This window comes from Emys orbicularis, chromosome 14 (genome assembly GCF_028017835.1).
Source record: "Emys orbicularis isolate rEmyOrb1 chromosome 14, rEmyOrb1.hap1, whole genome shotgun sequence".
Lineage (NCBI taxonomy): Eukaryota > Metazoa > Chordata > Testudines > Emydidae > Emys > Emys orbicularis.
The window spans coordinates 46,060,577-46,086,449 of record NC_088696.1 but is presented as its reverse complement, the minus strand read 5'-3'; the positions used below and the strand labels follow the sequence as shown (position 1 = coordinate 46,086,449).

Below are 25,873 nucleotides of genomic sequence, written 5' to 3'. Positions count from 1 at the left end.
CCCTCTGAAGTATCTGGCACCAGCCACTGTCAGATGACAAGATACTGGGCTAGATGGACCATTGGTCTGACCCAGTATGGCTGTTCTTATGAACTAAAAAAAGTCTGTTTAAGTTGTGGTCCCCTATCTTTGGCCAGATCTCAAGAGAGCCATATATTTATAGACGGGGACAGGGAGGTGGGCTGCAGAAGGAAAGATCTGCCCCTTAGTCTAGTTACCATCTTATTTGACCCTTATTTTTTATGTCTCTTATGATTTGAGGTGAGCAAACCATTTTCATCCATCAAGCATGGGCTTTGTATGCCGGAGCCCTGACACAGCAGACCTGTGTGTGTCTGCTGCAACAGCTTTCTTCCTAGAGCTGACACATCCTCTGTGTCTGTGAACATTTGCTGAGCAGCAGGCTTTGCAGCTGACTGAGTTCCTAAGTATTGGCGGAGCTGAGAAACACAGTGGAGCCGTACGCTGCATCTGTTGTCCCTATCCCTTAGCAAAATGCATTGTCTCTGACCTGTCCTTACCTTGGAGAACGTAGAGCCCCAAAACTTGTCTTGAGCCTTGGCTTCTCTGAGGATCCCATGCACAAATTTTACCTCAGAGTTAAGGCTTCTGAAGTGCATTTCCTGTCAGTCTCTAACAATCCAAGAGTTCTCTAGATAGGCCAACACGAACATCCACCACAACCTTAGCTCATCTCCTGACACTCAGATACCCTTGGACTCCCCACCTCCATGATGAACTCCCCTTCACTTCCAACAATGAGCCACTTGCAGCGCACATATCTAGCTCCTTGGTCACACACGAATGCTCAGCCTTCACTCCAACCTCAGCAAGATTAAAGTCCTGGATGTTAGTGATAGGCGAGTAATGTTAAAATCTCTATAGTGCATTACTGATGCGGGTGAGAGGGGGGGGGGGGGGGCTGAGTTAATCACAGGGCACCAGGGAGCCGGCAGAGGGAGAGGGTTGGCGCTAAAGTGGTGAGAGATGCAGAGCTTGTAGCTCCCCCATAGAGGCACTTGCTCCCTGTGACGAGCTAATAGTGGCTGGAGGTTCGAAAAACCATCTTTTGACTTGTAAATGGAGCACATTGGATCTGAGCTCCTTGAGACACATGCATGGAGCCCCCAAAGCCGGAGTTAGCCTCTTTCCGAAGGAGAGCTGCCCTTTAACTTTGCTGCTGCCTTCCCATGAAATGTCTCACCATGGTCTTTCACGCTCGCTCCTGAGACGTCTCTCCTCTTGTAACAGTGCGGGACTCACCCCTGCGGCGCCTCCTGCTGGTCATTGGGAATTAGCTCTCCAGCCTTGGACCGCCTTCTGCAGGCCGGTGTCCCACTGCCGCTGGGCCCCCGCATCCCTCCCTGGACTCCAGTGCCCCGTTATCTGGGGTGCTGCCCCCTGGCAGTAACCCCTCAGTCTTGGGGTCTCCCCACCTCAGGGAACCCCCACCCCCTATCCCCACCTCTCCTCAGTCGTAGGCTACTGCCAGTCACCAACTAGCCCCTGCTCCCTGGGGTAGACTGCAGTATAAGCCACCCATTGCAGGCAAGGTTGGATTTGGACCTGCTGCCTCTGCCTAGCCTTGGGCTGTCCCCTGCAACCCCAGTACCTGTTTGGCCTTCTGCTAGGCCGCAGCCTGGGGCTTTCCAGGTTGGAGCTCCCCAGCTCCTCTGCCATTCTCCAGCCCTGCTCCACTCAGGTACTCTGCTCAGGTCCCTGCAGCCAGGTCCGTCTCCCTCTACAGCTAGAGAGAGACTGATGAGCTCCTGGCTCCCAGCCTCTTATATAGGGCCAGCTGAGGTCTGATTGGGGCGTGGCCCAGCTGCGGCTGCTTCCCCAATCAGTCTAGTAGCTTCTTTCCCCTGCAACAGCCCTCTCCCAGAGCTGTCTTTAAACCCCTCAGGGCAGGAGCGGGTGACCACCCCGCTACACCTCTTAATTGTATGTCCTGTGCAGACCACAAGTGGTCTGAGATGCTGTGGATCTGCCCTACATTTCACATCCACTTCCTGTCTTGTTGGCCCACCTGACTTTTAAGCTATTTGTAGATGTTGTTCGCTGACCCTTTTCTACTCCGCTCCTTCTGCAGCTGGAGCCTCCCAGGTCAAATGGAACAAGAAAAACGCCAACTGTTTAGCAACCAGCCATGATGGGGATGTCCGTATCTGGGACAAGCGGGTGAGTTCCCGTTAGTCTTTTGAGTGGCCTCTGCATGTTCCCTTATGTGGGATCAAGGCGCCATGCCAGTCCCACATTATTTCTCCTTACTTCTTTGTTTTCCACCCCTCTGAATGATCAGTTTAAGGTGAACGTGGTGCCAGTGGAGTCTGAGATTGAAGGAGGACTGTATAATTGGCCTCCCTCTCTCTGAAAACATACCCCTTAGTACCTTGCTTTTGGCTTCTTAATGGATACTAGTTGCATCAAATATAAAGCGCCCCCTTACCCAGTGCACTGATGTATTTGACTCCTATGGAACTTTACCACTGCACTTCACAGTAACTTTTCTGTAGCCTACAAGCCATTGTTTATCTTTCTCTCTGGCTGGTGACCTCTACTGAGTATGTGTGTGTGTGGGGGGGAAGCGCCTTCTTTACCGGCAGGATTGGGCCAGATTTCTTGCTCCTAAGAACTAGCATGGTGAGAACTAAAAAGCCTCTGATTGCAGAAACCCAGCACTGCAGTGGAGTACTTGGCAGCGCATCTCTCTAAAATCCATGGCCTGGATTGGCATCCGGACAACGAGTACATCCTGGCCACTTCCAGCCAGGACAACTCTGTCAGGGTAAGTGCCCAGGGCTCTTGGAGGGAATGTACCAGTGCCATCCTATGGGCCTGACCCAGCTGCCATTGAAATCACTGGGTATCTGTCCATTGACTTCAGTGGGAACTAGATCTGGTATTAGACATTACCCGTTACGGCAAGTCTTGTGAGGGTCAGTGCACGCGTGTCGCCCCGAGTCACTGTGTCTGAAGCTGATAGCCCCCCCTTGGGGGCAACTCAGCTCCATTAGTGCAAGGATGTCTCTAACGACACTGTGGAGCACCTGGCGTGTGTCTGGCGCTTTGTCGGAGCTGAGTTGCACAGAAAATCCCCCCCGAGAGCGAAGCTCACTGGCTTGTTTTCTGTTCTGTTGAAGTTCTGGGATTACCGTCAGCCTCGGAAGTATCTCAATATACTCCCCTGCCAGGTTCCAGTCTGGAAGGCGAGATACACGGTGAGTGTGAACACCTGTCCCTCTGCCCCATAGCCTTGCTAGAGCCTGGGACGGCCAAGGGAAATTACCTAGCGAGGCATTGCTGAAGGGGCCCTCCCTGGGAATCATTAGCACTGTTTTTTGCCATTGGCTTTTATTAGTCTGACTTAAAAACCTCAGTTACAGCACTATCAGTACGAGTGGGAGAAAGCATCTTCCGTGAGAACCAGGCTTATGGGAGGAGGTGCCTAATAATGTGAAACTTGGATCTTTCCCAGAGGACTGTAGTGGAGACCCACATACATGGGGCTTGAAGCTGGTGTCTAAAACCTAAAGAAGGCCCTGCAGCTTTGGCTCAGCAGTTCCTTATACCCTCTCTCTGCTCTGTCACTAGCTTACATTGCACAGATGGAGACAACGCGCTAAGAGTGGCACTATAGCAGCCTGTCCATGCCTCTTTCACAATCTCTACTAAGGGATTTTATCACTTGAGTCTCTTCTATGAGGGCTTTTTAACAATGCCCATGTATTTTAATGGGCTGTCGCAGTTTTTGTGTAGCTAAGAATGCACTAACATGCTGTCTTTGTGGTGTGAGCTCCAAGGCATTTAAAGCACAAGTTGTTCCTCAGCTTTGGGTATGTCTACACTCAAAACATAAAAACCACGGCAGTGAGTCACAGAGCCCAGGTCAACTGACTCGGGCTCACGGTAGGGGGGCTAAAAATAGCTGCATAGAAGTTCACGCTTGGGTTGGAGCCCAGGCTCAAACCCAGCAAGGGAGGAGGTCTCGGAGCCTGGACTCCAGCCTGAGCGGGAATGTCTACACTGCTGCTGTTAGCCCAGTAGCGCAAACCCAAGTCAGTTGACCCGGGCTCTGAGACTCGTTGCTGCAGGGTTTTTTTTTTTGCACACAGCCTTTGACACCTAGCCATTCAGCATCAGGTTGTACTCACTGTCTTCCCCAGACACCAGAATGAGCCTTTCATCACCTCTCCCTCCCTTCGGCCCTGTACCATGCCTGGTGTGTATGCGCAATACATAGTTGTAATTCAGTGCTCCATTGCAGCGTCAGGACCCCAAATAACTGCTAGTGTACAAGACCCAAAGAGCAACACTCACCCGTCCAGGTTGCTTGTACAGGCTGAGCCAAACAGCAAAGAGCAGCAGGAATGGTGGGTGAAGAGGGAGTGCTAAAATCCCTGGCACTGGTGCTAGGTGGAGTTAGTAAGAAGCAGAAGGAAATGGCTAGTTTTAAATGAGCTGTGGTGAATGCCTCTTTCAAGCACGGTGCATCCCTCTCCTTTCAGGGCATGTTGAGTCCTCTTGCATGGTAACCCCCTTTGAAAGCTCCTCATTGTAGGATTGGCTCCTGAGCCCCAACAGTCCTCCTTGAAGTCAGCCCGTGGCAGTGCCAGGACGTGCCCTTGTGCCAGTATGAATGGGAAGGTGTTGGAAAGTACAATCAGGGCGATATGGGGGAAGTGAGAGCTGTCAGGCTAACCGTTGTGCAGCTGAGCAGCCCCTCTCTGGGTGTGCTTCTCTCCCCCAGCCTTTCAGCAATGGGCTGGTGACCGTGATGGTTCCCCAGCTGCGGCGAGAGAACAGCCTTCTCCTTTGGAACACCTTTGACCTGAACACGCCGGTTCACACCTTCGTGGGACACGACGATGTGGTGCTGGAGTTCCAGTGGAGAAAGCAGAAAGAAGGTGGGCGCAGGACTGTGACTGCTGATCTCATGCAGCTGCCGTTGGTGCATGGCGGCGGCTGGAGTCTGCCTTGCGGCTGCCGTACTCAAGCAATTGCCTTTCTACTCTTGCCACTACTTGAATTAGCCTCTATCTGCCTTCCAGGCCACACAGAGCGTAGTTTATTGGTACGTGTCCTGTTGCATGAGGCCAAAAAACCATTTCCAGGCTAACGGAGCCAATCGATATGAGTGCAGAGCGGGTCAACAGTGACTCTCTCATTTCCCACTATCCCGTCGGTCTGTTTTTAAATGGATTTTTCAGAATAAATTGTACAACAATAAGAGTGTTGCATAAAGTGAAGGAAAAAATCAAAACTGTGAGTGAACCCCTCCAAGCTTCACCGTTTCTTGCACGGAAAAAGCAAGTCCACAAATATCAGGAGCATCACATGCAATAAAAGCTGCATTTTCAGTAGTACCCACGTACTCAATACACCAGCTAAGGGAGGTGGAGCCTGGGGAAAGGAACCCACCTGCCAATTTTCAGACCCTAGTCAGTCATTTTCAAATATAGAAACCTCCCCAAAAAGGTCAGATAACCAAACAGAGCAATGAGAGCACACACAGGGCTTTAACCTGCACAGCTCCACTGCTGTAACTCCTCTCTTGCTGTAACCACAGGCCCCTGGTCCTTGATTCACACCCAGGGTCTTATGGTACCACTGCCCTCTTTGGGTGCAGGGCATGGACTTTATATCTGTCACACCATTTCGTTTACCCTGCTCAGTGATGAGGCTGGCAGCACTGGTGCAAACCACCTATCTACACAGATTTAACCAGGACTAATTTCTTCTCCAGAGCAGGTCCCCAGACCCCCCTCCCAATCATTTAATGGAATTTTTGTAATGGCACTTAGGAAACTTCTTCCTTTGGTTTTGCTCAGAGGGATGGGTGTTTGGCTGTTCTCTTCCCGTTGAACCTACATGTTGACCAGTAAGCCCTGTGGCCTAGTGACTAGAATACTGTCCTGGGACTCAGGAAACCTGGGTTCTTATCCCTAGGTCTGCCACTGGCCTGCTGGGCAAGTCACATCCCTCTCCGTGCCTCGGTTTCCCTTTCTGTACAATGTGGATAATGACACTGACCTCCTTGGTAACACACTTGGAGATCTACTGAAGAGCTATGCAAGGGGTGGTGTTATATGTTTGAATATTATTAACTTCTTACTGTGTCTGCATGCCCTTGTAACCTCACAGAGGCTGGGGCTGCAGACAAAGGCTTAACTAAAGGTGTTGTTTAGTGGACACTCTTATGTAGGTTTAAACCTGGTCTTTCTCAGTTTAATTACATTGGTAAATTTACAGGTACAAGCTAAACCAGCACAAGCCAGTTTTAAACCTATTGAAGTGCATCCACACACAAAGTTACACCGGTTTAACTAAACTGTTTTGAAACTAGTTTAAGTGAAATCCGTGCTGTGTGTAGGGCAGTCCCTCATATGTTTGTGTCAGCCAATTGAGAGCTGGGACCTCTGTAGCATTACAGCCTCAGGTCCTCCAGAGATTCCCAAAATCCATGGGGGGAGAGGGTGGGAGCCAGGATTTGATATTCCAAATGTAGAAAAACTGTCGTGCTCTCTGCATCATAAAGGAGATGTTACAGGTGAAAACCTTTTTTTTTTTCTTTTTTTTTTCTGCTTTGCAATTCACTTTTACGTTGTTACTTGCAGCAATGTGACACGTTAAAAGTAAGTGCCTCCTAGTAGATCTGATTCATTTCCCATGTGAAAACTTTCACTGCAAAATGTATTTTTACCTGCTTTGCAGTTTTCTCCTCTGTAACTCCAGCAGCATTCTTATCCCCATTTTACAGATGAGGCACAGAGTGGCACAGTGACTTGACTTGCTATGTGACCTTGTACAATATCAAAGGCAGGAACAGAACCCAGGAATTCTGACTCCCACTCCAGCGTCCTATCTACTGGACCTAGCTACTTGGTTCAGTCCACTTATATCATAAATATAGTTAAGTCTGTTTTCTGTTACTGCTAGAAATTATTTTCTCTTCTTTTAGGCTCCAAGGACTACCAGCTGGTCACGTGGTCTCGTGACCAGACGCTGCGGATGTGGCGGGTTGACTCCCAGCTGCAGAGGGTATGCAAAGCGCTTTTGGCGTTGGACTGGGGACAGCATTCTGAAGTGCTAAATTTACCATCGTTTACTTGTATGAAGTGCGACTGACGGCACAAGCTCAGGCACAAGGTCTCTAGGTGCCATCCAGCCTTCTCACTCACAGCTCAGCCCCCCCAGGATGTGTCTACACTGCACCCTTCTTTCAGCGGCGTGGAGTGTACACGCACAGTCCCCCAGCACAGGTATAGATAGCAGAGTAGACAGTGAGGCACAGCTTAGACCAGTACACACATACCGGGCTGAGTACATACCGCACTTGGTGCTCTACTCACCATCTACACTACTGTTTATACCCATGCTAGGAGGCCTACACATGTCTGAATGCTGCATGCCTCTCCCGGGGCCCTTCCCCACTGTGGGGAAAGATGCTGGCACGGGGGGAAAGCTCTGATAGCTCCCCTGTGCTGGAGCTCTTTCCCTCCTTCAGGGAAAGACTCCAGCCGCGGGGAAACCTTTCCCTGCAGCTGGAGCCTTTCACTCACATGTGGAGCTGTACACCAGTGTGGATGTGGTGTGCTTTCTCACTGCAGCGTATGGCTATCCGTATGGTGTGTAGTGTAGACGGAGCCTAACTCTGACCTGTAATGTACAGCAGGCTGCACTGTGCTCCAGACAAATGTTTGCTAGGCAGGAGGTTTCCCACTGGACATACAGAACCTCGAAGGCTTCACAGGAACAGCAAGGCTGAGTCCTGCTGTAACAGCAGGTGCACTATGAAGTGGTGTTGTCCAGTATCAATGGGAAGGGTTACCAACTACCCCAAGCTAACTGCAGAATCTAAAACTCTCCAGCAGGCATTGCCTCTGCAGTCCCCCGCACACCTGGGCACAGATGGCTCAGTGCTGCAGGAACCCAACCCTCCTAGGGAGTCAAGGCTGAGGCTATGTGCACCCTCTTCTGGCTTGGAATACTAGGTGCAAAGCTCTGACGGGGACCTTGGTCCCAGCTGGCCTCTCTTGCTTTCCGACTTGCGAGGGTAGTGGCTCTTCGACCCATCGCCTCTAGCCAGATCATACTGTGTCCCATCACTCGTTAGCAGGCAGTTTTGCATGATTTCTGTTAGTTTTCTCCTATGTCCAGACCTGTTGTTTGTATCCCACGGAGATGCCCATGAGTAAGTCTGGTAGTTGCCATGGCAGCACGCTTGTTCGGTCATTACTGTGTCCTTCCCCACATTTGTCTGTCCACTCTCTCCTGTGTCTTGTAAATCCAGGCAGAGAGTTCTCTGGGCCTGTTGGCTATTTGTCTGGGCGTTGCCCAGCCCAGTTGGGTTGTGGCCCTTAATTTGGGGCTGCTAGTCCTGACCATAGTGTAAATAACAATGGCAAAAATGCAGAAGTCCTAGTACTGGCTTTAAAAAGCAAAGCAAGTCATGGCACATGATATTCTAGCTCGTACTGATCAGTTTGTCATGGGATGGTATTAGAAAAGTCAAATCTCCTTTATTTTAGAATAAAACTTGGCTAACCACTCGTTAATCTATCCCCCTGCTTGCTACATGGGCATGCACACAGAGCCACGTTTGCAAGTGACGGGGGGAAATGTGGTCGAGCAGGCTGGGTGACAAAGGCCAGGCCTCTTCTCTGATGAAAAGCCATGTCTTTCATTGCAGGGCGCCGGCAGGAAAGCAGTGCCAGGGTCTTTGAGATGTGGCTGTTGCACACACGCCCACCTGGTTAATTTAAGCTCCCTGGAGAGATGAGCTGCTGTATCATTCCTCATGTATTTTGGGCTGCCTTTGTTTGATCCCTGTGACGCAGCATGTGGGTGTGCTTGTTCTTTTCAGCTGTGCGCTAATGATATCTTGGACGGGGTTGACGAACTCATTGATGGGATTGCCCTCCTGCCTGAGCCGGATAAGACCCTCCACACCCAGGACTCTGAACCCCAGCATAGCTCCGGGCATGCAGACGAGGACGGTGAGAGAAGTTCTTTTGCTATTTGAAACGGAAACCTTTTGGAGGTCATCTCTAAGCCAGTGGTCGTTCGTGCTCTGACTAAGAGACAGACGCATGCCTGCTTAACCGTCCTTGTGGGAGGGTGGCTGCCACGACCCTGGCAAGAAGGGGTCATCCACCTGTGAAAGGAAAAAATATCCCCAAAAGCAAACCGGTTCCTTGTCTCTATTGTTAGTAGCATTGATTTGTATGGTGGTATCGCCTCGGGGTCTTGGGCATGGATCATGGCCCCATCATGCCAGGCCCTGGGCAAAGGCAGACCTAGAAAGGTGGTTCCTGCCCCATGGAGCCTACAATTGAAGTGTAAGACCAGAGACAGCAGGTGGATGCAGACAGATGGGGAATCCAAGGAAGTTGGTCAGCATGATGGGCAGTGGCTCGGCACACCGACAGGCTACCCATTGTCAGTGTTTTTGTAGGTATGCTATCCAAGGGGCATTCTAAGAAGGGATCTGAAGGAGGTGAATTAGGTGGCTTGTGGATGTTTGCTGGGAGTGTCTCCTATTCCCAAGGGGCAGCACGAGAGGGCACAATGGCATTTTTCTGCATATGGAACAAATGAGCAGCTGAGGCAGGCGTCAATGTCTCAGCAGGATATAAGTGGTGGTGCTAGGATGGGTTTAGACCGTGACAAGCCCTGCAAGTGAAGACAAGGAATTGGTGTTTTCAGCAGAGAAGGGGCAGCCAGTGGAGGGACGCTAAAGGAGGGGGTGACGTGACCAAAGTGACAGGCTAGGGAAAAGACCTGCGCAGCAGCGTTTTGAAGGATATAAGTGAGGGCAGGGTAGGGTTTGCCAAGGCCAGAGTGGAGGAGGTTGCAGCAGTTGAGATGAGGGGCAACACGGGCCTGGATGAGAGATGTAACTCCTTTTGGAGCTCCCCTCCTCCTAGGCAGGCAGTCTAGAGCCCCTGCAATGGGCATTAAATAACCGGTTCTGTTTCCTTGCAGGTAGGGAAAATGGCAGGGGCTCCAATTCAGCAGGGTCCCAAAGCAGCAGGCCTGATTCTCCTTTTGCAAAGACCAAAACCCTTCTGGGCAAGCTAGCAAAAGGGCAAATGCAAACGCCTGTCCCCATGTCTCACCTCAGCCAGCTAACCCATGCAAAATGTATTAGCAGGAGTATTGTAAGCAAGACACAAGAAGTAATTCTTCCGCTCTACTCCACGCTGATTAGGCCTCAGCTGGAGTATTGTGTCCAGTTCTGGGCACCACATTTCAGGAAAGATGTGAACAAATTGGAGAGAGTCCAGAGAAGAGCAACAAAAATGATTAAAAGTCTAGAAAACATGACCTATGAGGGAAGATTGAAAAAATTGGGTTTGTTTAGTCTGGAGAAGAGAAGACTGAAGGGGGATATGATAACAGTTTTCAAGTACATAAAAGATTGTTACAAGGAGGAGGGAGAAAAATTGTTGTTCTTAACCTCTGAGGATAGGACAAGAAGCAATGGGGTTAAATTGCAGCAAGGGAGGTTTAGGTTGGACATTAGGAAAAACTTCCTAACTGTCAGTGGTTAAGCACTGGAATAAATTGCCTAGGGAGGTTGTGGAATCTCCATCACTGGAGATTTTTAAGAGCAGATTGGACAAACACCTGTCAGGGTTGGTCTAGAATAGATAATACTTAGTCCTGCCACGAGTGCAGGGGACTGCTAGATGACCTCTCGAGGTCCCTTCCAGTTCTATGATTCTATGAAATACAGCACCTCTTGTCCTAGTCTAGAGCACCCTTAACGAGCTATGGCCATGGCTCTCTCCTCCTGACCTGGCAGCTCATGCACTTTTATGTGCTCTCTTGTCTCTCCCTGCAACTAAGAGTTAACCCTTCTGCTGCCCAGCTGGGCATGGGATACGTTCACCCTGTCAAAATTGCTGCATCAGTTTCCATTTGATTCAAGTTTTTAAGCTTTCCTTTGCAGCCATGAGGGCTGAATTTTTTTGTTTTAAGCAGAGAGTAGATTCTGCAGTAAATGCTGTGGCCACAGGATCAAAGAACATGCGAGTCCTGGCTGTTCTGTTTGGCCCTTCCCAGCCTAAAACTGTTGTGAAGCGTTGATGTGTGCAGTTAAACACTTGCTGCTGTTCACCCCGACGCAGCTGCATTTCAGCAGTGGACGAAGCAATCCATATGTTAACATTTGTACAGCGTTTTGGGATGCTTGAGGAGAACAATGCTCTGTAAATAAGACCCAAGCCCTCCTCCCTCAATATAAAACAATGTCCACAGTCTGTTTGACAATTCGAGGTCCTTAGGAATCCAGATGACTATGCAGGCTCCTGAGGATTAGACACTAGACCAACGGGGAGGCGGAAGAGAAGTCATCTCCCCTCCCAAACTTCCCATGCCAGGGAACCGCAGTGGTGATGTGTTAGAGGATTAGAGGAGTGTCTTCTGTTCAGGAAATGATCACCTTCTTCCTTGAGAGCCACTGGCCTTTGTTGAATCCATTTCTCAGGCCCCTATTGCAAGGCATCTAAGCACTATAATAAAATCCCAAATACTAATTAACAGCTAAGAGACCCACCCAGCCAAATACAACAGCCAAAAATATCTGGTCCAGAGGCTAATCCAAGAATTCTCATGGAAACCTCCCACAAAGGGAGCAGTTCCCAGCATGGGAAATGAAAGGGGGAATAGATGAAAAAAATACCAGGGACAAGAATAGGCCAGCAGAATTAACTAGGACTTGCCTCATGCCCTAAAAACAGCCTCTGGCAGAGACCACAGCAGATCTCTTGTGAAGGTCATTCCACAATCAAGGTCTGGCCATCATGTGGTACCTACCCTTGATGCGGTGCTGACTAAGTGTACAGTCGACCCAACCCAGACAACCATAATGGTCAGGAAAGGCCACGGGAAGAGGTACAATAATATATCGCCAAAGCCTCTGAAACTCTCACTGAGTTTTGCCTTGCCCACGATTCCTGATTTCCCATTGTGTCACCTCAGTCGTTTAAATGTCTTCTGGCCTTGCAAGGCTATTACTGGCCTTCAGGAAAAACTACCTAGAGTGCTTACAGGCGTATAGCCCACCCTCCTGCTGGGAGAATGAGTGAGGTGTAAGAGTCTGTCTCCTTTCTAATGGACAGAGCCTGCTCTCTGTGGCTGCCTGCTGTGGGGAGTGGCTATCTCAGAATGGTGGCCAAGCTAGCGCCATCCCTGTGTAAACATGGAGAGGCAGGAGGCCCCAGCTCAGGAGAAGGGAATCTTCCTCCTATTTGCATGCTTTAGCTGTCGGACAGGCCACGTGAGCAGTAGAGCTGGCTGCTAGATGTATGCGTTTAGATGTGCACACTTTACAGTGTGTCCTAAAGCCATCAGACTTGGTCTCTCTTGGAGCAGGTGCAGGGGTGAATACCAAAGCGCAGAGCCCTTGCTAGGAGCCAGGAGCTACAGTTCTGCTAATATCATGTGAGAGGGTCTCTCTTGAGTAGGCAGGGCCCAAGCAAGTTAGGCCTTTGTAGATTAAAACCAAGCCTTAAACTCCACCTGGAAAGTAGCGGGCAGCTGGCCATGTTTTGCAAAGGATGGGCTCTCCAGGGCCCCATCCAGCCTGCGGTCCTTCCCACTGGCTTCAGAGAGTGTTGTCCGTCTGGCCCAAGGGCTGGACCCAGCTCCCAGACAGCTGAGTGGTACTCATGGTCACATGCTTTTTGATGGGTGTGTGCCTGTTGCCGTGGGCACCTTGCGCACTGGGAGATGGCAGGTCCCCTGAAGCTTTTCTTTCACATTCTGCCTCAGCCTGTTTGTTTTCCGTTTCTCCTGCCAGCTTTAAAGGAAGACTTCCAGAACGACCTCCTGGTGGGAAGAAAATCAGACCAGCTGGGGTTGCCGCAGACCCTGCAGCAGGAGTTTTCCCTGATCAACGTGCAGATCCGAAACGTCAATGTGGAGGTAGAGGGAAAATTTCCTCCTGCTGACAGCAGGGGACGCGGGCAGGACTGGATCGCCCAGTGTCTTGTGCTGGGGACCCTCTCCGAGCACTATGAGGCTGATTGCTTTAAACAACACTTACGTTGGGCTATGGATGCAGGACGTTCCCCAGGCCAATGGTAGGATAATCCCAGGTCACGGTACAGGGGGTGGGAGGTGCAGGTATTTCTAGGCCACAGATGCACAGGGTGGCAGAGGGGTGGGGAGGTATTTCCCAGGCCACAGCTATGGTCTCGCTGTAGCTGTTAAGTGGCAGACTGGGGAAATCTCTGCCTGGAAGGAAGTCGCTGTAAGAAGTTCGCCAGTGCTGACGTTGGATCCCAGGTGGGGTGATGGGGTGATTCCGAATGGCTGAAGCCCTGGAAGTGCGCTGGGAGCTCATTCTTTTGCTGGGAGTCAGTGTTGCCCCTCGTGATGTTTTGTAAGCGTGAGGCACGAGTGCCGGCCTGAGCTCAAGTTTAAAACCTATGATTGGGGGTCCCTAATGAGGAGGAAGGCGGGGAGCCCTGGAGCTCCTTCTGCCCCACCTCTCCCACCCCCCAGTTGGTGGTTCTGGAAGCAGCCAGGGAGAGCCTTGGGGTCCCTCTCTCCTACCTAGCAGGCCAGGTGCACTGAACTGGATGAGCCCCAGAGCCCAGCATCATCATTACTTGCATTATAGTGGAGCCCGGAGGCTCCAACAGAAATCAGGGCCCCATTGTGCAAGGTGCTGTATGTGTGCACCTAATGAAAGACAGCCCTCATCCCAAAGAGTTTATCATCTTAATAGACAAGACAAAGGGCCGGAGGGGAAACCGAGGCACAGAGTGACTTGCTTCAGGTCTCATATCAGGACAGTGGCAGAATCAGGAGTAGAGCCCAGGAGTCAAGTCCAGCTCTGTGCCCTAGCCATTGGGCCACGCTGCCTCTTAGGGATTGGACTCTCCCTTACACAGCAAGCTCCTGTTTGTATATGGTGCCTGCCAGGAGGGGAGACAGCTGTGTGGCTTAGGGGAGAGCTCTGGAGCAGCTGACTTGGTAGGTGGTGGTTACAGGATTTGTCTGGCAGGTGCTGCTGTTGCTCTCTTGGAGCCAAAGGGCCAGGCTCTCCGGAGGAGGTGCATAGGGTTAACCCACTAAACGAGGAGCTGCCCAGTGACATGGGATGGACTGAGAAGGCCATATTTAGAATGGATACTCCCAATTCCTGCCTGCAGCTTCCACCGCAGAGTGGGCTGTCTCGGTGCAAAGCTGGGAAGTGCTGAGCCAATCCCCCATTTGTGTCTGGAGTTTCTGCTATCTCCGTGTTAGCAGCCCCTGTGCACAGTGTGCATTGCAGCCTGGCGGGACCTCTGCAGAGGGACCAGCCCCTTGTGGCGGATTTCAGCCACCATATGGCTAAAGGCCCTGGGAGGTCTGCATCAGAAGTGGTTGCTTTTCCTTTCGCAGATGGACGCTGTGAATCGCAGCTGCACAGTGTCTGTGCACTGTGGCAACCAGAGAGTCAAGATGCGGGTGATGTTCCCTGTGCAGTATCCCAATAATGCTGCACCCTCCTTCCAGTTTGCCCCCACTACCACTATCAGCTCCACAATGAAGGCAAAGCTGCTGAAGGTAGGGATGTGTGCGTGCGCGGGGGGGAGAGGGGAGGTGCACTCTGCATCTGGTATGTGGAGCCCAGATGCAGTGATATGTTCGACTGCTCAAGTCCAGGAAGGGGACACTGAGGGCTGAATGTGACTTGCAGATGTATTTTAGGCCTCCTGGGTTGAGTTTTCTTGACCGTTTCACATGAGTAGTTCAGGTCCGTTTTCACCTGGTGTGTAACTTGCACCAACACAACATACGTGCTGCCGGATTTCATCGCGGTGTGTGTATGACCCGAGGAAACCAACAGGAGGGCTTCCCCAGGCTCTCAAACAGATACACCCCACACCCTGCTGCTACAATAACAGCCCAGAAAAATGCCCTCCATCCCAGCTACCCAGAGATTATAGGGCTTAGCTGGGATATTGCTACCGATCACTTTGGCCGCTGCTTCCTCATTAAGCCCTTCTAAAGCTCAGCTGGGCTCGTTTTTTACCCGCTGCCCTTTTTTAAAATGTAGGGTTGAGCTGAGTTTTCTGGATAATTTTTGTAGGGCCCCTACTAATCCCTCGTCTTCTCCCTGCTCCAAGGCTGGCTGCTTATGCGGGGTCCGCACTTGGCTTCCAGCTGCTGAAATTCTTTTTCCAGAAGCGAGAGCTGCCTTCCCCCTGGTGCTGCTGTAAGGAGCAGAGGTCTGCGTCCCAGGGGTCACTGTCCTGCCTGGAATCTGGGAGAGGAGGAGAAGTAGAGGGGGCCCAGTACCAAAAGGAAGCAGATCTTAAACATGCCAACCTTGGCCTAGATCTCCCAGATCTTTGTGACAAAGTGAGGAGGGCCAGGTACTAGATAAAAGTACCACTTTACGTAGGACCTAGAGGAAAAACAGTGATCCAGATGCAGCCCTGGTGCAAGTGTATTCATTGACTTCATTGGGCATACACCAGGGATGCTGTTGGCCCATGGCAGTGTGCTCTGCTGCCAGTGTTTGAAGCCTCACTAGGGGAATAATCCATGTTTGCTGAGTGGAGGGGGCAAACTAGGGACGAGCGGTTATTATCAAAGGGTAGGCTGAGAGCAGTAAGATTTAAAGGATTCCCGGGCTTGTTAACGTCTGTCTGTTTTAAGTACTTCTCTGTCCCCCATCAGTGTAGTATCTGAGCACCTCACTGCCTTACTGGACTTATCCTCGCACACCCCTAGGAGGCAGTGGATCTGCAGCAGAACTAGGAGTTGAACCTAAGCCTCCCAGCCATGTTCATTTATTATAGCACAGGGATTGGCAACCTTTGGCACGCGGCCCCTCAGGGAAATCCGCTGGCTGGGATGGTTTGTTTACCTGCAGCATCCGCAGGTTTGGCCGCTCGCAGCTCCCACTGGCCGCGGTTCGCCGTTCCAGGACAATAGGGGCTGCGGGAAGCGGTGCGGGCCGAGGGATGTGCTGGCTGCCGCTTCCTGCAGCCCTCATTGGCCTGGAATGGCGAACCGCAGCCAGTGGGAGCCGCGATCGGCCAAAGCTGCGGATGCTGCAGGTAAACAAACCGGCCCGGCCCGCCAGCGGATTTCCCTGACGGGCCGCGTGCCAAAGGTTGCCGATGAAGCCGGATCCCACTGCATTAGGCACTGTACAAACCCAGAACAAAAAGAAACTCTGCCCCAAAAGGCTTCCTTCCCAATGAATAGCACGGTGTGTTTCTGTAGCACCTTTATTGCAGGGGTCTGCAGCATGAGCTGATGTAATCTTTGTCACCACTGGGCGGTGGGTTAATATCCCCCCCTTGCTTTATGGACAGGGAAATAAGCACAGAATAGCTGTGACTTAGCCAAGGCTACACAGTACATCCGTGGCAGAGCCAGTAACAGATTCCAGTGATCTAATAGCCAGTGCTGTGCCTTAACATGACAGTCCTTCTCAAAGCAGAGCGCGGGTCAGTTTGCCTGTATTGAGGGCTCCAGGAGGTGTTCCTGGGCCTCCAGACTCACGGTATGGACTCTGGCAGCCCAGCTGCTTTGCAGATGAAGAGCTAGTGGGGAGGTGTGGTCATGGGTAAGATGACCCAAGCTGCATCTTGTGCCTGTTCCAGATTTTGAACGACACTTCCCTGCAGAAGGTGAAGCGGAACCAGAGCTGCCTGGAGCCTTGCCTGCGTCAGCTGGTCTCCTACCTGGAGTCCGTTGTGGTAGGAAGGATTGCACGCTTTTCCTGCTTTCCTCCTCTCCCTACACCTTCTGCCTTTGCAGAGCTCCCAGCCTTGTCAGACACCCCGTGTGCCATTGGTGACTTCTGAGACGTGGCCTGTGTAGATGTTTGGTAAATGGGGTGGGGGGGGAGGGCAAATTGAGCATGTGATTGAATGTACGCAGTTCTCAAAATCAGACCCTGAGTATTTGCTCCCTGAGTTCAGAAGTTTGAGGTGTCTCCTGGCTTTGTACTCCCAGCCTGTGCCAGCACAGGTCGCTGCAGGGAAGTGTGGAGGAGGTCTAGCTGCGGGGGAACTTACAGCTACTCTCCTTCCAATAGGTGTCACTGGGGGGCCTGGCAGAGGAGTACTGGTTGCGGAGGGAGAGCTGGCTCTGGGAAATTGCCATGCAGGAGAAGCTATAGAGAGCTGAAATATTAACTCTTGTTTGGGCTGATGGCTTCAGGACATGGGGTCAGTGGTGCAGGCTGGGCTCTGACTGAAAGATCCTTCCACCCTTCTTCAAGGAACCTACAGGTTTTTTCTTTAAACAAAGCTAGTGAGTTGGGTTTGAGCTAAGCATGCGCTCTGCAGAGCCCATGTCCTCACATTCTCTAGGGACGTCATTACAGGCAGGCTGGCCCTGTGCCAGGTGCTGTCCCCCCTTGGCTCGGCCAGGGCACATTTGTCTGAGGCCCCTGGTTTGTCTGCATTGCAATGCTGGGAGCAGGTTTTAGTCCCTAGGGAAGCTTGGGGGTTTCTTCCTGGGTTTCCGCAGGTTTGGGTTTTATTTATTTCTTGGTGTCCGATGCGGCTTGGGCCAGACAGCACCATCTAGAACAAATTATATCAGTCCTCATCTGCAGCAGCCCTGCTATCCCATCCCTGCCTCAGCCTCCACCCCATACACACAGCGCTCGGTTCCATTCCTGCCCTCCCAACACCCAGCTCTGCCGGTGCCCCTCAGGCCTGACCTGCGGCACACCTGCTGTTCCAGTGGTGGTCCCCCTTAAAGAGACATTGGTCATGTTGAGTTGTGTGGCAGCATGGTGCATGGGACATGTAGCTAAGCCAAGCTCCCCTGTCTGTTACATGTTGCTATAACGGAGTCCAGAGTCTGAAGGCCAAACCCTCTGTGCCTCTGAGACCGTTGGGTTTTTGAGCTCTTAACCTCCACTTCCTTGCTCAAGGCAGCCATGAAACCAAAGGAAGGTGGGTCAGCAACTCTTCAGAGGCTCTGTGAGCTGAGCAGGGGAAGGAGTCCAAGCAGTGAACACACCCACCGCAGAGCAGAAACCACTCCATGTGCTTGGCCTCTTCGGGCTTGCAGGACAAGAGGTTGCCATGGAGCCAGCCTGTGTTGCGGTTCACTGGGCTGCTGCCGAGTCACAGGTCTGTGAGGAGAGCTTTCCTCCAAGACTCGCAGCATGATCTTGGGTAACTTCTGTTTCAGAACCAGGAGGACAGCACCTCCAGCAACCCCTATGCTCTGACAAACACCGTAACACCACCGTTGCCCACCTTCGCCCGAGTATCTAATGCCTACGGCTCCTACCAGGATTCCAACATCCCATTTCCACGGACCTCTGGAGCCAGGTTCTGTGGTGCAGGTTGGTCTGACGTCTGGTTTAGAACCATCCACCAAGGGATCAAATAGCTGATCTGCCTGCTGGAGATCCCCCCCGGACAGTGGGCACTCGCCTGGAGCAAAGGCAGGCTTTTGTCGCTGGCCCCCCAGCCGATAGGGGGCGAGATTAGAGTGCTGTCAGAGTTCTGTAGGAATCGCACTAGTTCGCAGCTGCTCTTGGGCCATGTTGTGGGTGGTCTTTGGTATGTGAAACTGGGAGACAAAGAGCGGAAAATATCTAGAGCCACCTGCTGGTCTGGAGGTGCTGCTACCTGTCAGGGATAGGGGGGTTCTGGCCATGTCTTGGGCATGAACACAACCCCCTCTCCAGCAGCAGGTGGGCATCTGCATGCCTCCCCTGCCCCATCTGTGGCACAGCACCCTGGCTCCTCCCCACGGCAAACTGCTGCGTGTGTTTTGGCTCCCTGACCTACTTGTCACCTAGCTCCTGTGACTGGGGCTGGTGGGAGAGCTGCCCTTCCCCTCCCCCGGGTTGAACCCTTGCACACTGGTACCTTCGTTCCCAGCAGTAAGCTCCCAGCATGCCAGCTGGGAGCCTGTCTGTTAGTAACTCCTGCTGCCCAGTAACCCCTCACTCCTCGTCGGGAAGTGAGGGCACGGTCATTAATAACCAGCTTTCCAGGAGGGTGTGTGCCAGGTAATGACCTTCTCAAGCAGCAGATTAGGGCCTGTTTAAGCTCTGGAATTCTGAAAAGTTGCTTCAGATGCAAGAGCAACTCTCCAGGGCCCTGCCTGCATTCCGGTTTGAAAATCTTGTGTGGCGGGGGTAATAAAACCCATGTAACACAGCCACACTCGTTTCACAGGACAAAGTGAAGCAGGTTAATCCAGGCAGGTTGGATCTGCTAAGCCAGCTGTGCCGTGCTGGCGGGCAGGGTGTACTGGGCTGCAGAAGGTTGTCGGGGGCACTACCAAGTGGGCGTAGACTTGCACGTACTTCACATGTACCATCTCTCTCTTCATCTTGTGCTGGGCCTACACTGCAAGTCTGAACAGTGAGAGCAGCTCCTCTCTGTCTAGTTATTTATACCACACTCCTCACTGGGGTATCCAAGTGCTTGACAAATGACAGTGCAGAGTTACAGCTCAAGGACAGGGCTTCGCCTTCTCCCTCTCCTCTCCTTGGAGCCAGCTCTTAGGAGTTGACGGATTGAAAAGCTCTGACATAGCTGGGCTCTTTATTTTGATGGGTTCAGGGAAGTAGATTTGGCTTGAGAAAAATCAGATTGTCTGGATGGGGTTTACAGACGAGGGGAAAGTGGCTGGGCTGGTTTGTGGGCATCCCGCCACATGCCTCATTACTGTTGGTGGGGTTTGTGTGCCTTAAATCCACAGGCATCACTGTGAAAGCTACCCCTTAGGGCAGGGGAAAGGGCTGCGAATGTTCAAATCCTATCTGCTCTGAATGGGGTTTTATGTCCTGTCTCCACAGGTTACCTGGTATATTTCACAAGACCCATGACAATGCACCGTGCAGTCTCTCCTACAGAACCTACTCCCAGGTGAGCACAAAGTCATGCACTTGAGCAAAGCCTGTAAAATCCCCCTAGATTACACCGGTGAATGGATTTGCCAGTGACTAGAGCTAAGGGCTAGAGACTGGGAGGACAGCAGCTGCTGAGCCACTGGCTTTCAGTAAGTCCTGTCGCTAGTGCCTTGGTCTCAGGAAGTATAAGAACTCAGAGATGCTGGCCGCTTGCTTCAGCTGAGCTTTCCCGTGTTAATACATGCCAGAAATAACAGTGGTGCCAGGCTAGTGACATGCTCTAGCTGGAACTCTCGTGGTGGTTTGCCAAGGGTAAGTTACTGAAAGCTTGTTCTCTTCTTGGGCAGATCTCTGTCGGCTTTATCGGCCTATCACAGCGGCCTGATCACACCGATGAAGATCCGTACGGAGACCCCAGGCAATCTGCGCTTGTACAGTGGGAGTCCCACCCGCAGTGAGAAGGAGCAGGTCTCCATCAGCTCCTTCTACTACAAGGAGAGGGTAAGGGAAAACCTTTCCCAATGCCTGTAACAACTTGCCTTCCTTCTCTCTAGCCCATTAGCATCACTGCCCTTAACCACATACATTAGTGTCCGCAGAGCTTCTTCGTTCTACCAGGGAAGCATTCCCTTATGAGCCGCTCCGGTAAAAAGTCACCATGGCTTGGCTCCTTTGTGTTGTTTCTCTGTTCATTGATTGCTCCTCTGTTTTGACTGGCCCATTTATTTCAGCTTCCCTCTGAACTTGCTGTTCGTTGGACTGATTCCCTTGCTGTAGGTAGGCCTAGCGTAACTAAGGCGCTCCCTGTGCTGCTGAACGCAGAGCTCCTACTAGCAATGTCTGTGGAGGCTGCAGAACAAATGGGGACTGTTCTAGAGCCTCCGGAGCAAGGATCTCCGTAACCAGTTGGCCTGTGTCTGCTTTCCCTGACATACTCCAGGGTAAAGAACCAGGCCTCTGGCACTGGCTCATTGAGAAACTCCAGGAGGAGCTGCCTCCACTTCTAGATGGGTTGTCGGTGGTCGCATCTAGATGCCCCAGTTGGCAATGGTGGCCCATTTGGCTAGCTGCTGTACACACAGACCGTGACAAGACGTCCCTGGCCCAGCTGGGTAGGTTAAGTAAAGCACCTGTTACCATTGCAGAGTGGGCTAGTCCTGACTCAGCAAACCTTTTGGGGATAGTGACCTGTTTTTTCACCATTGTGTCCTGTTACATTGCGGGAAGAAGGGCTGAATAAGTGAGGCTGCAAGAAGTCCTAAAAGAGCAATTTGGTGGCAGGCCCGGAGGTGCCTGTTGTGCAAGTGTTGTTGTGTGAGTAACCAGCCTTGCAGTGTGTTCCAGGGTGAGCTGACATGCTTGAAACAAAGAACTCAAAGAACTGTATAAGCTTATTCACAGAATGCCTTAAAATTCCAGACTTCCAAAGTAAACGGCCCAAGGCCTGTGCTCAGGTATGGAGTTTCTCCTGCAGCAATGGATGGCTTCCCAGATGCCTAAAGCAGGGCAAAGAGATGCCAGCCATTGGCTGCCTAAGAGCCTGAGTTTTCCTCAGCATTGGCATGGAGAGTTAGAGCCCTGGCCTCTGGTCCTGGCAGGGCAGCAAAAGAGGAACTGATTTTCCAGCAGCCTGCTTTAATGTGTATTTCCTCACGGACAGAATGTCCGGCAATCGCCAATTTGGGTCTGCATTATGCTCAACTGATAGGCAGCAGAACGGTCAGCCATGGGCGGAGCCTCTAGTGGGACCTCTCCTCGTCAAAAGCTCTGCCTCCATATCGCCCCCAGTAGGCTCTCTTAGAGTAGCGGTTCTGCCCATATTCCCCTCAAACTTCCTTTCAATGGGCACTGCCGTGGTGCTGCCTGATCATTAGCATTCCACCCTGTCCCTGCCTTCACATGAGTCTATTTGAAGAGCTGCCCCTCTCTGTCCTCTGCAGTGTGCTTGTCCCTGACACACACCTTGCTAACATGCCAGGCTAGTCTAAAAATATGCACATAAGCATCTGGGTGTGATTTTTATGGGACCTGCCTCTCCAGCCCATAGACTTATGGCGACACGACCCTAATATGTCCAGGAAAAACCTACATGACCAAGCATGTGTGTGTTGTTGTGTTGGGTGAAACACAGATAGACTCTCATGTCCTCCCTTCCCAGCCCTGCAGGCTTTCCTTTGTCCAGGCTACTCTAAGAGCAGGGCAAGAAAGTAAGAACCGCGCACAATGTCGTTGCAGGTGAAAAAGTCAGACACTTTTCTGAGTGAGTCAGAGGAGTCATGGAATGAGATTTCCTGACTTCAGAGTTTGATCTCACAGCCTTCATGTTACATTAATGGTTTGGGTTTTTTTTTTTTTTTATCATTTAATTTCCAAGATTTTTAGGGTTAGAAAAAATAAAAATCTGGATCTTGTCAACTCCTTGCTCTGGAGGATTGATTGGTTTTAATACAAATGTAAATGGGCCATTTAAACCATCAATTTAAATCACCAAGTGGAAAGCCTGAATTTAAATAATTGATTTTAACCAACTTTTCCCTTTGTAGTTTGGTTATTTTCTGAAGAAAGGTGCTTCCTCATTGGTTGATATAACCATTAAAACACGTTTCACGTTTACAACTAAATGATTTATTAAACAGAGGGTTTAACTGTAGTCAGCGAATTAAACTGATTATTTCAGGTCAGCCTGGGAACATTTTTAGATATGCCTAAGAGAAAGTGACCTAGTCCTAGTCCTACATTCCTAGTCTTCCCCTAGTCTCTTGAAAATGAGACAGTCTCCTAAATTCTTTAGGCTGATTTGTGCCATATTTATAAAGTTTAACCTCAAAAGCCAAAAAAATGAATACTTCAGAAAGATAACCAGATGTTTTAAACTGCAAACACCTCTGCAGCCATATCCATAGCAGTCACTACCAAAGGGATGGCTGGAATCAACAAATGAATGAAATCTATACATTGCCAGACAGAAAATATACTCTAATGTTCCTGGAGAGGCAGTTAAGCTACTGAGATCTCCAAATGAAAATTGAAAATGGGTCTCTGAGAATTAATGTGCCACCCCTACCCTCCACCCTCAATCCCTAAAAAAGTGACTCTCAATTATTAACCAGGAAAAGTTGGGTTTCTAGTAGAAGTCCCACCAGCCAACAGGGTTTCAGCAATATGGTTAGTGTCAATGGAGAGTTGTAACTTCCTATTGTTTCGTTTGTATAATGCTAGTACCCAAAAGCCTCTGGGACTCATAGCACCCAGCACTGTGTAAACATATAGTAAAAGGCAGGGCCTGCCCTGAATTGTTTACAATTCAAGGTCCTGATCCTGCAAAGAACTGCACAGCTCTGTTGACTTGGATGGGCTCCGGCCTCATGATTTTCTCTGAGGTCGGAGCTTAAGTAATTTCAAGAAAAGAAAGCAGCGTTTGGGAGTTCTCTCCAGGCTCATGTACAGAGCACTGCCTCCTTTCCTGGCTCAGGAACTAACACCATCAGTTTCTTGCCCAAATCCGTTCCATGAGAGAAACATGGCATCCCCTCCATGGTAATAGGACAGTGGATGGATTTTCCTGATTTCTCTGATGTCCATGGTCTTGTTACTTTGCACTCACATGCTGGTATCAAAGCTTCAGAATCCACACTACCTGGCTGGCAGATCTGAACATTACAAGCCCAAAGACTGAGATCTCAGTCCAAGAGGGAATCATCCCTAATAGCGCTGCTGCCCATACGCTGCCACAAGATCCATACAGCAAGGGCATATGCCAGACTCAGTACTACTTTGAGGCACTATAAATGAGACCGTCCAATGGTGCCTTCAATAGAACAGTTCTTTGAGTGAGGCAGAGTAGGGGAATCTTCTCTTTCTCTGCTTGTCTCAACTATATTTAATTTCTCACTGCTCGGCCCGTCCTCCTCCTCTTGTGAAGATTGTTGGAGGTGCCCGCAACCGAAGGAAGGGTAGTTCTCCTGGTAAGCCTTTCTCTGAATCCTCCCAGCATGACTCTGTCCTGCTTAGCCATGCAACAAGCTGAATATGAACAACTCTCTCATGGCAATGCAGTTTACTGCATCGTTGCTATTAAAGTTCTTTGTGTGGGGATGATGGTGATGGAAGAAATGTCACAGCAATGAGACGCAGGGGCAGGTTGTACCAGAGGCTCAGACCATGGTTGACAGCTCTGACTGTCCTTTATCAGCTGAAAATGGCTTGGCATGCTATTGCAGACAGCACAGATGAGCAAGGTCTCCCCTTTTGACTCCAACCCATTTGTACTCAAAGTGGTTTTGAATCCAGATCAAGGTTTTGTATTTATTCAGGAAGCATACAGTTCATCCTTAAGGCTACTGGAAACAGTCTGTGTTGAATATTTTTTTATAAAGGCGTATTTTGACTGCATAACACGCGTCAGTGAACGTGACCAAGATTATGCTGATCCAACTCAAATGCAAAAAGGAAGGAAAAATAGAGAGTTGGGGAAAAGGAAAATCTGACCGGCTCCGATCTGCCCCCATAGTCCCTGGGTCTGGGGCAGGACTGCTCCTTACCGTCTGTTCACCTGTCCTTTGGTTCATTTCACTATTAAATGGGGGTTAGTGCACAGCCTATAACATCTCACACCCAGGGAGCTTTTCCTGATGGACTAAATTTGTCTTTCACCGTTACTCCTAGTTACCTCCTCTTGCCCGCCCCAGCCTTGCTGGCCCAAAGGAGAGAGAACACAGCCATAAAGAAACCGGACCATTTGGCAGCTCCCACAAGGGCATTGTAGTAAATTAGGTGTCAATGAAATCAAATCAGTGCAGAGCTTCTGGGTCTGCCGTTCTTTTCTCAGCATCTCTAATTGCAGCTCCTGTCATTGGTCCATCCATTCGATTGAAAGTAAAAGGGGATCTTTAGCCCATTGTAAGATCCCCGTTTTGGGATTTTACCATAAACACTGTGCCAGGTTCCAATGGCCGACGTTCCTGCAGGATCCAAGGGAGGAGCAATGTGAGCAGCTGGGTGTCTGAGGAGCCTGCGAGAGAGCTCCTCACCTGGCCTAGTACCTCCAGCCCAAAGGCAAACAGCCTGGCTCTCTGCTCAGCTTGGGCACGGCCCTGCTATGGAGTCAGCTGAGCCACAAGTTCATGGGCTCTGTTAGCAATGGCCTCTTCTTTAGTGTCAAGGCCTATACAATAAATAAAATAAATTAATGGAGATATCCTATCTCCTAGAACTGGAAGGGACCTTGAAAGGTCATCGAGTCCAGCCCCCTGCCTTCACTAGCAGGACCAAGTACTGATTTTTGCCCCAGATCCCTAAGTGGCCCCCTCAAGGATTGAACTCACAACCCTGGGTTTAGCAGGCCAATACTCAAACCACTGAGCTATCCCTCCTCGCATGCTGGAAACCCTTTGTGAGATCTTCATGTGGGCTGCCTTCCCCGCAGCATTCTTGGTCTGCCTTCGTGGTCCTGTGAACACACAGGAAAGCTGCCCTTTCACCACCCATGACTGCTCTCCATGTAGCACACCAGCGGTCTGCCACAGCGTTGTGGGTTCTGGGGCCATGGCAGGCACCAGCTATGTTAAATGTCATGTGATCAGTCTAGTGCTTAGCTCTGTGCTTCCAGCACCCTAGAGAGGAAGCATTGTCTAGTGGCTAGAACGGGGGCTGGGACTCAAGAGATCTTGATTCTGTCCTCGATTGCGCTACTGCCTTGCTGTGTGACCCTGAGCAAGTCACTACACCTCTTTGTGCCGGCTACAATAATATTCCTCCACCTCGGTGGGAGGCTTAGCTCATTAATGCCTGGAGAGTACTGAGGTCCTCCAAAGGAGCCAGTGACGGGCTGAGAGACAGCAGCCCCCTCCCTGCAGAGCCTATGGCTAATGTCACACTGTGCAGAAGGAATGGGGGATGCTTCCGATTGGACCTCGTTTTGAAATGGCCCTTTGGGGAATGCCATGGAGTAACAAACTACAGGCCACAATGCCCCTTGCTCCCTTGGTCTAGGCTTTTTTGGATTTTAGTTATTTATTCTTTTCT

General features: G+C 50.8%; 1 protein-coding gene across 2 annotated transcripts in view; it reads left to right on the top strand.

Moving 5' to 3' along the window:
- The window catches only part of WDR59 (WD repeat domain 59), a 68,759-nt gene that overhangs the window by 20,748 nt on the left and 22,138 nt on the right, over positions 1-25,873 (top strand). For both annotated transcript variants that reach the window (XM_065416500.1, XM_065416499.1), the window contains exons 7-18: positions 2,093-2,181; positions 2,672-2,788; positions 3,144-3,221; positions 4,751-4,907; positions 6,962-7,041; positions 8,867-8,999; positions 12,809-12,933; positions 14,401-14,565; positions 16,620-16,715; positions 18,169-18,325; positions 19,796-19,865; positions 20,197-20,350. In XM_065416500.1, the coding sequence (XP_065272572.1) occupies positions 2,093-2,181; positions 2,672-2,788; positions 3,144-3,221; positions 4,751-4,907; positions 6,962-7,041; positions 8,867-8,999; positions 12,809-12,933; positions 14,401-14,565; positions 16,620-16,715; positions 18,169-18,325; positions 19,796-19,865; positions 20,197-20,350 (1,421 nt within the window). The remainder of the gene's footprint in view (positions 1-2,092; positions 2,182-2,671; positions 2,789-3,143; positions 3,222-4,750; positions 4,908-6,961; positions 7,042-8,866; positions 9,000-12,808; positions 12,934-14,400; positions 14,566-16,619; positions 16,716-18,168; positions 18,326-19,795; positions 19,866-20,196; positions 20,351-25,873) is intronic.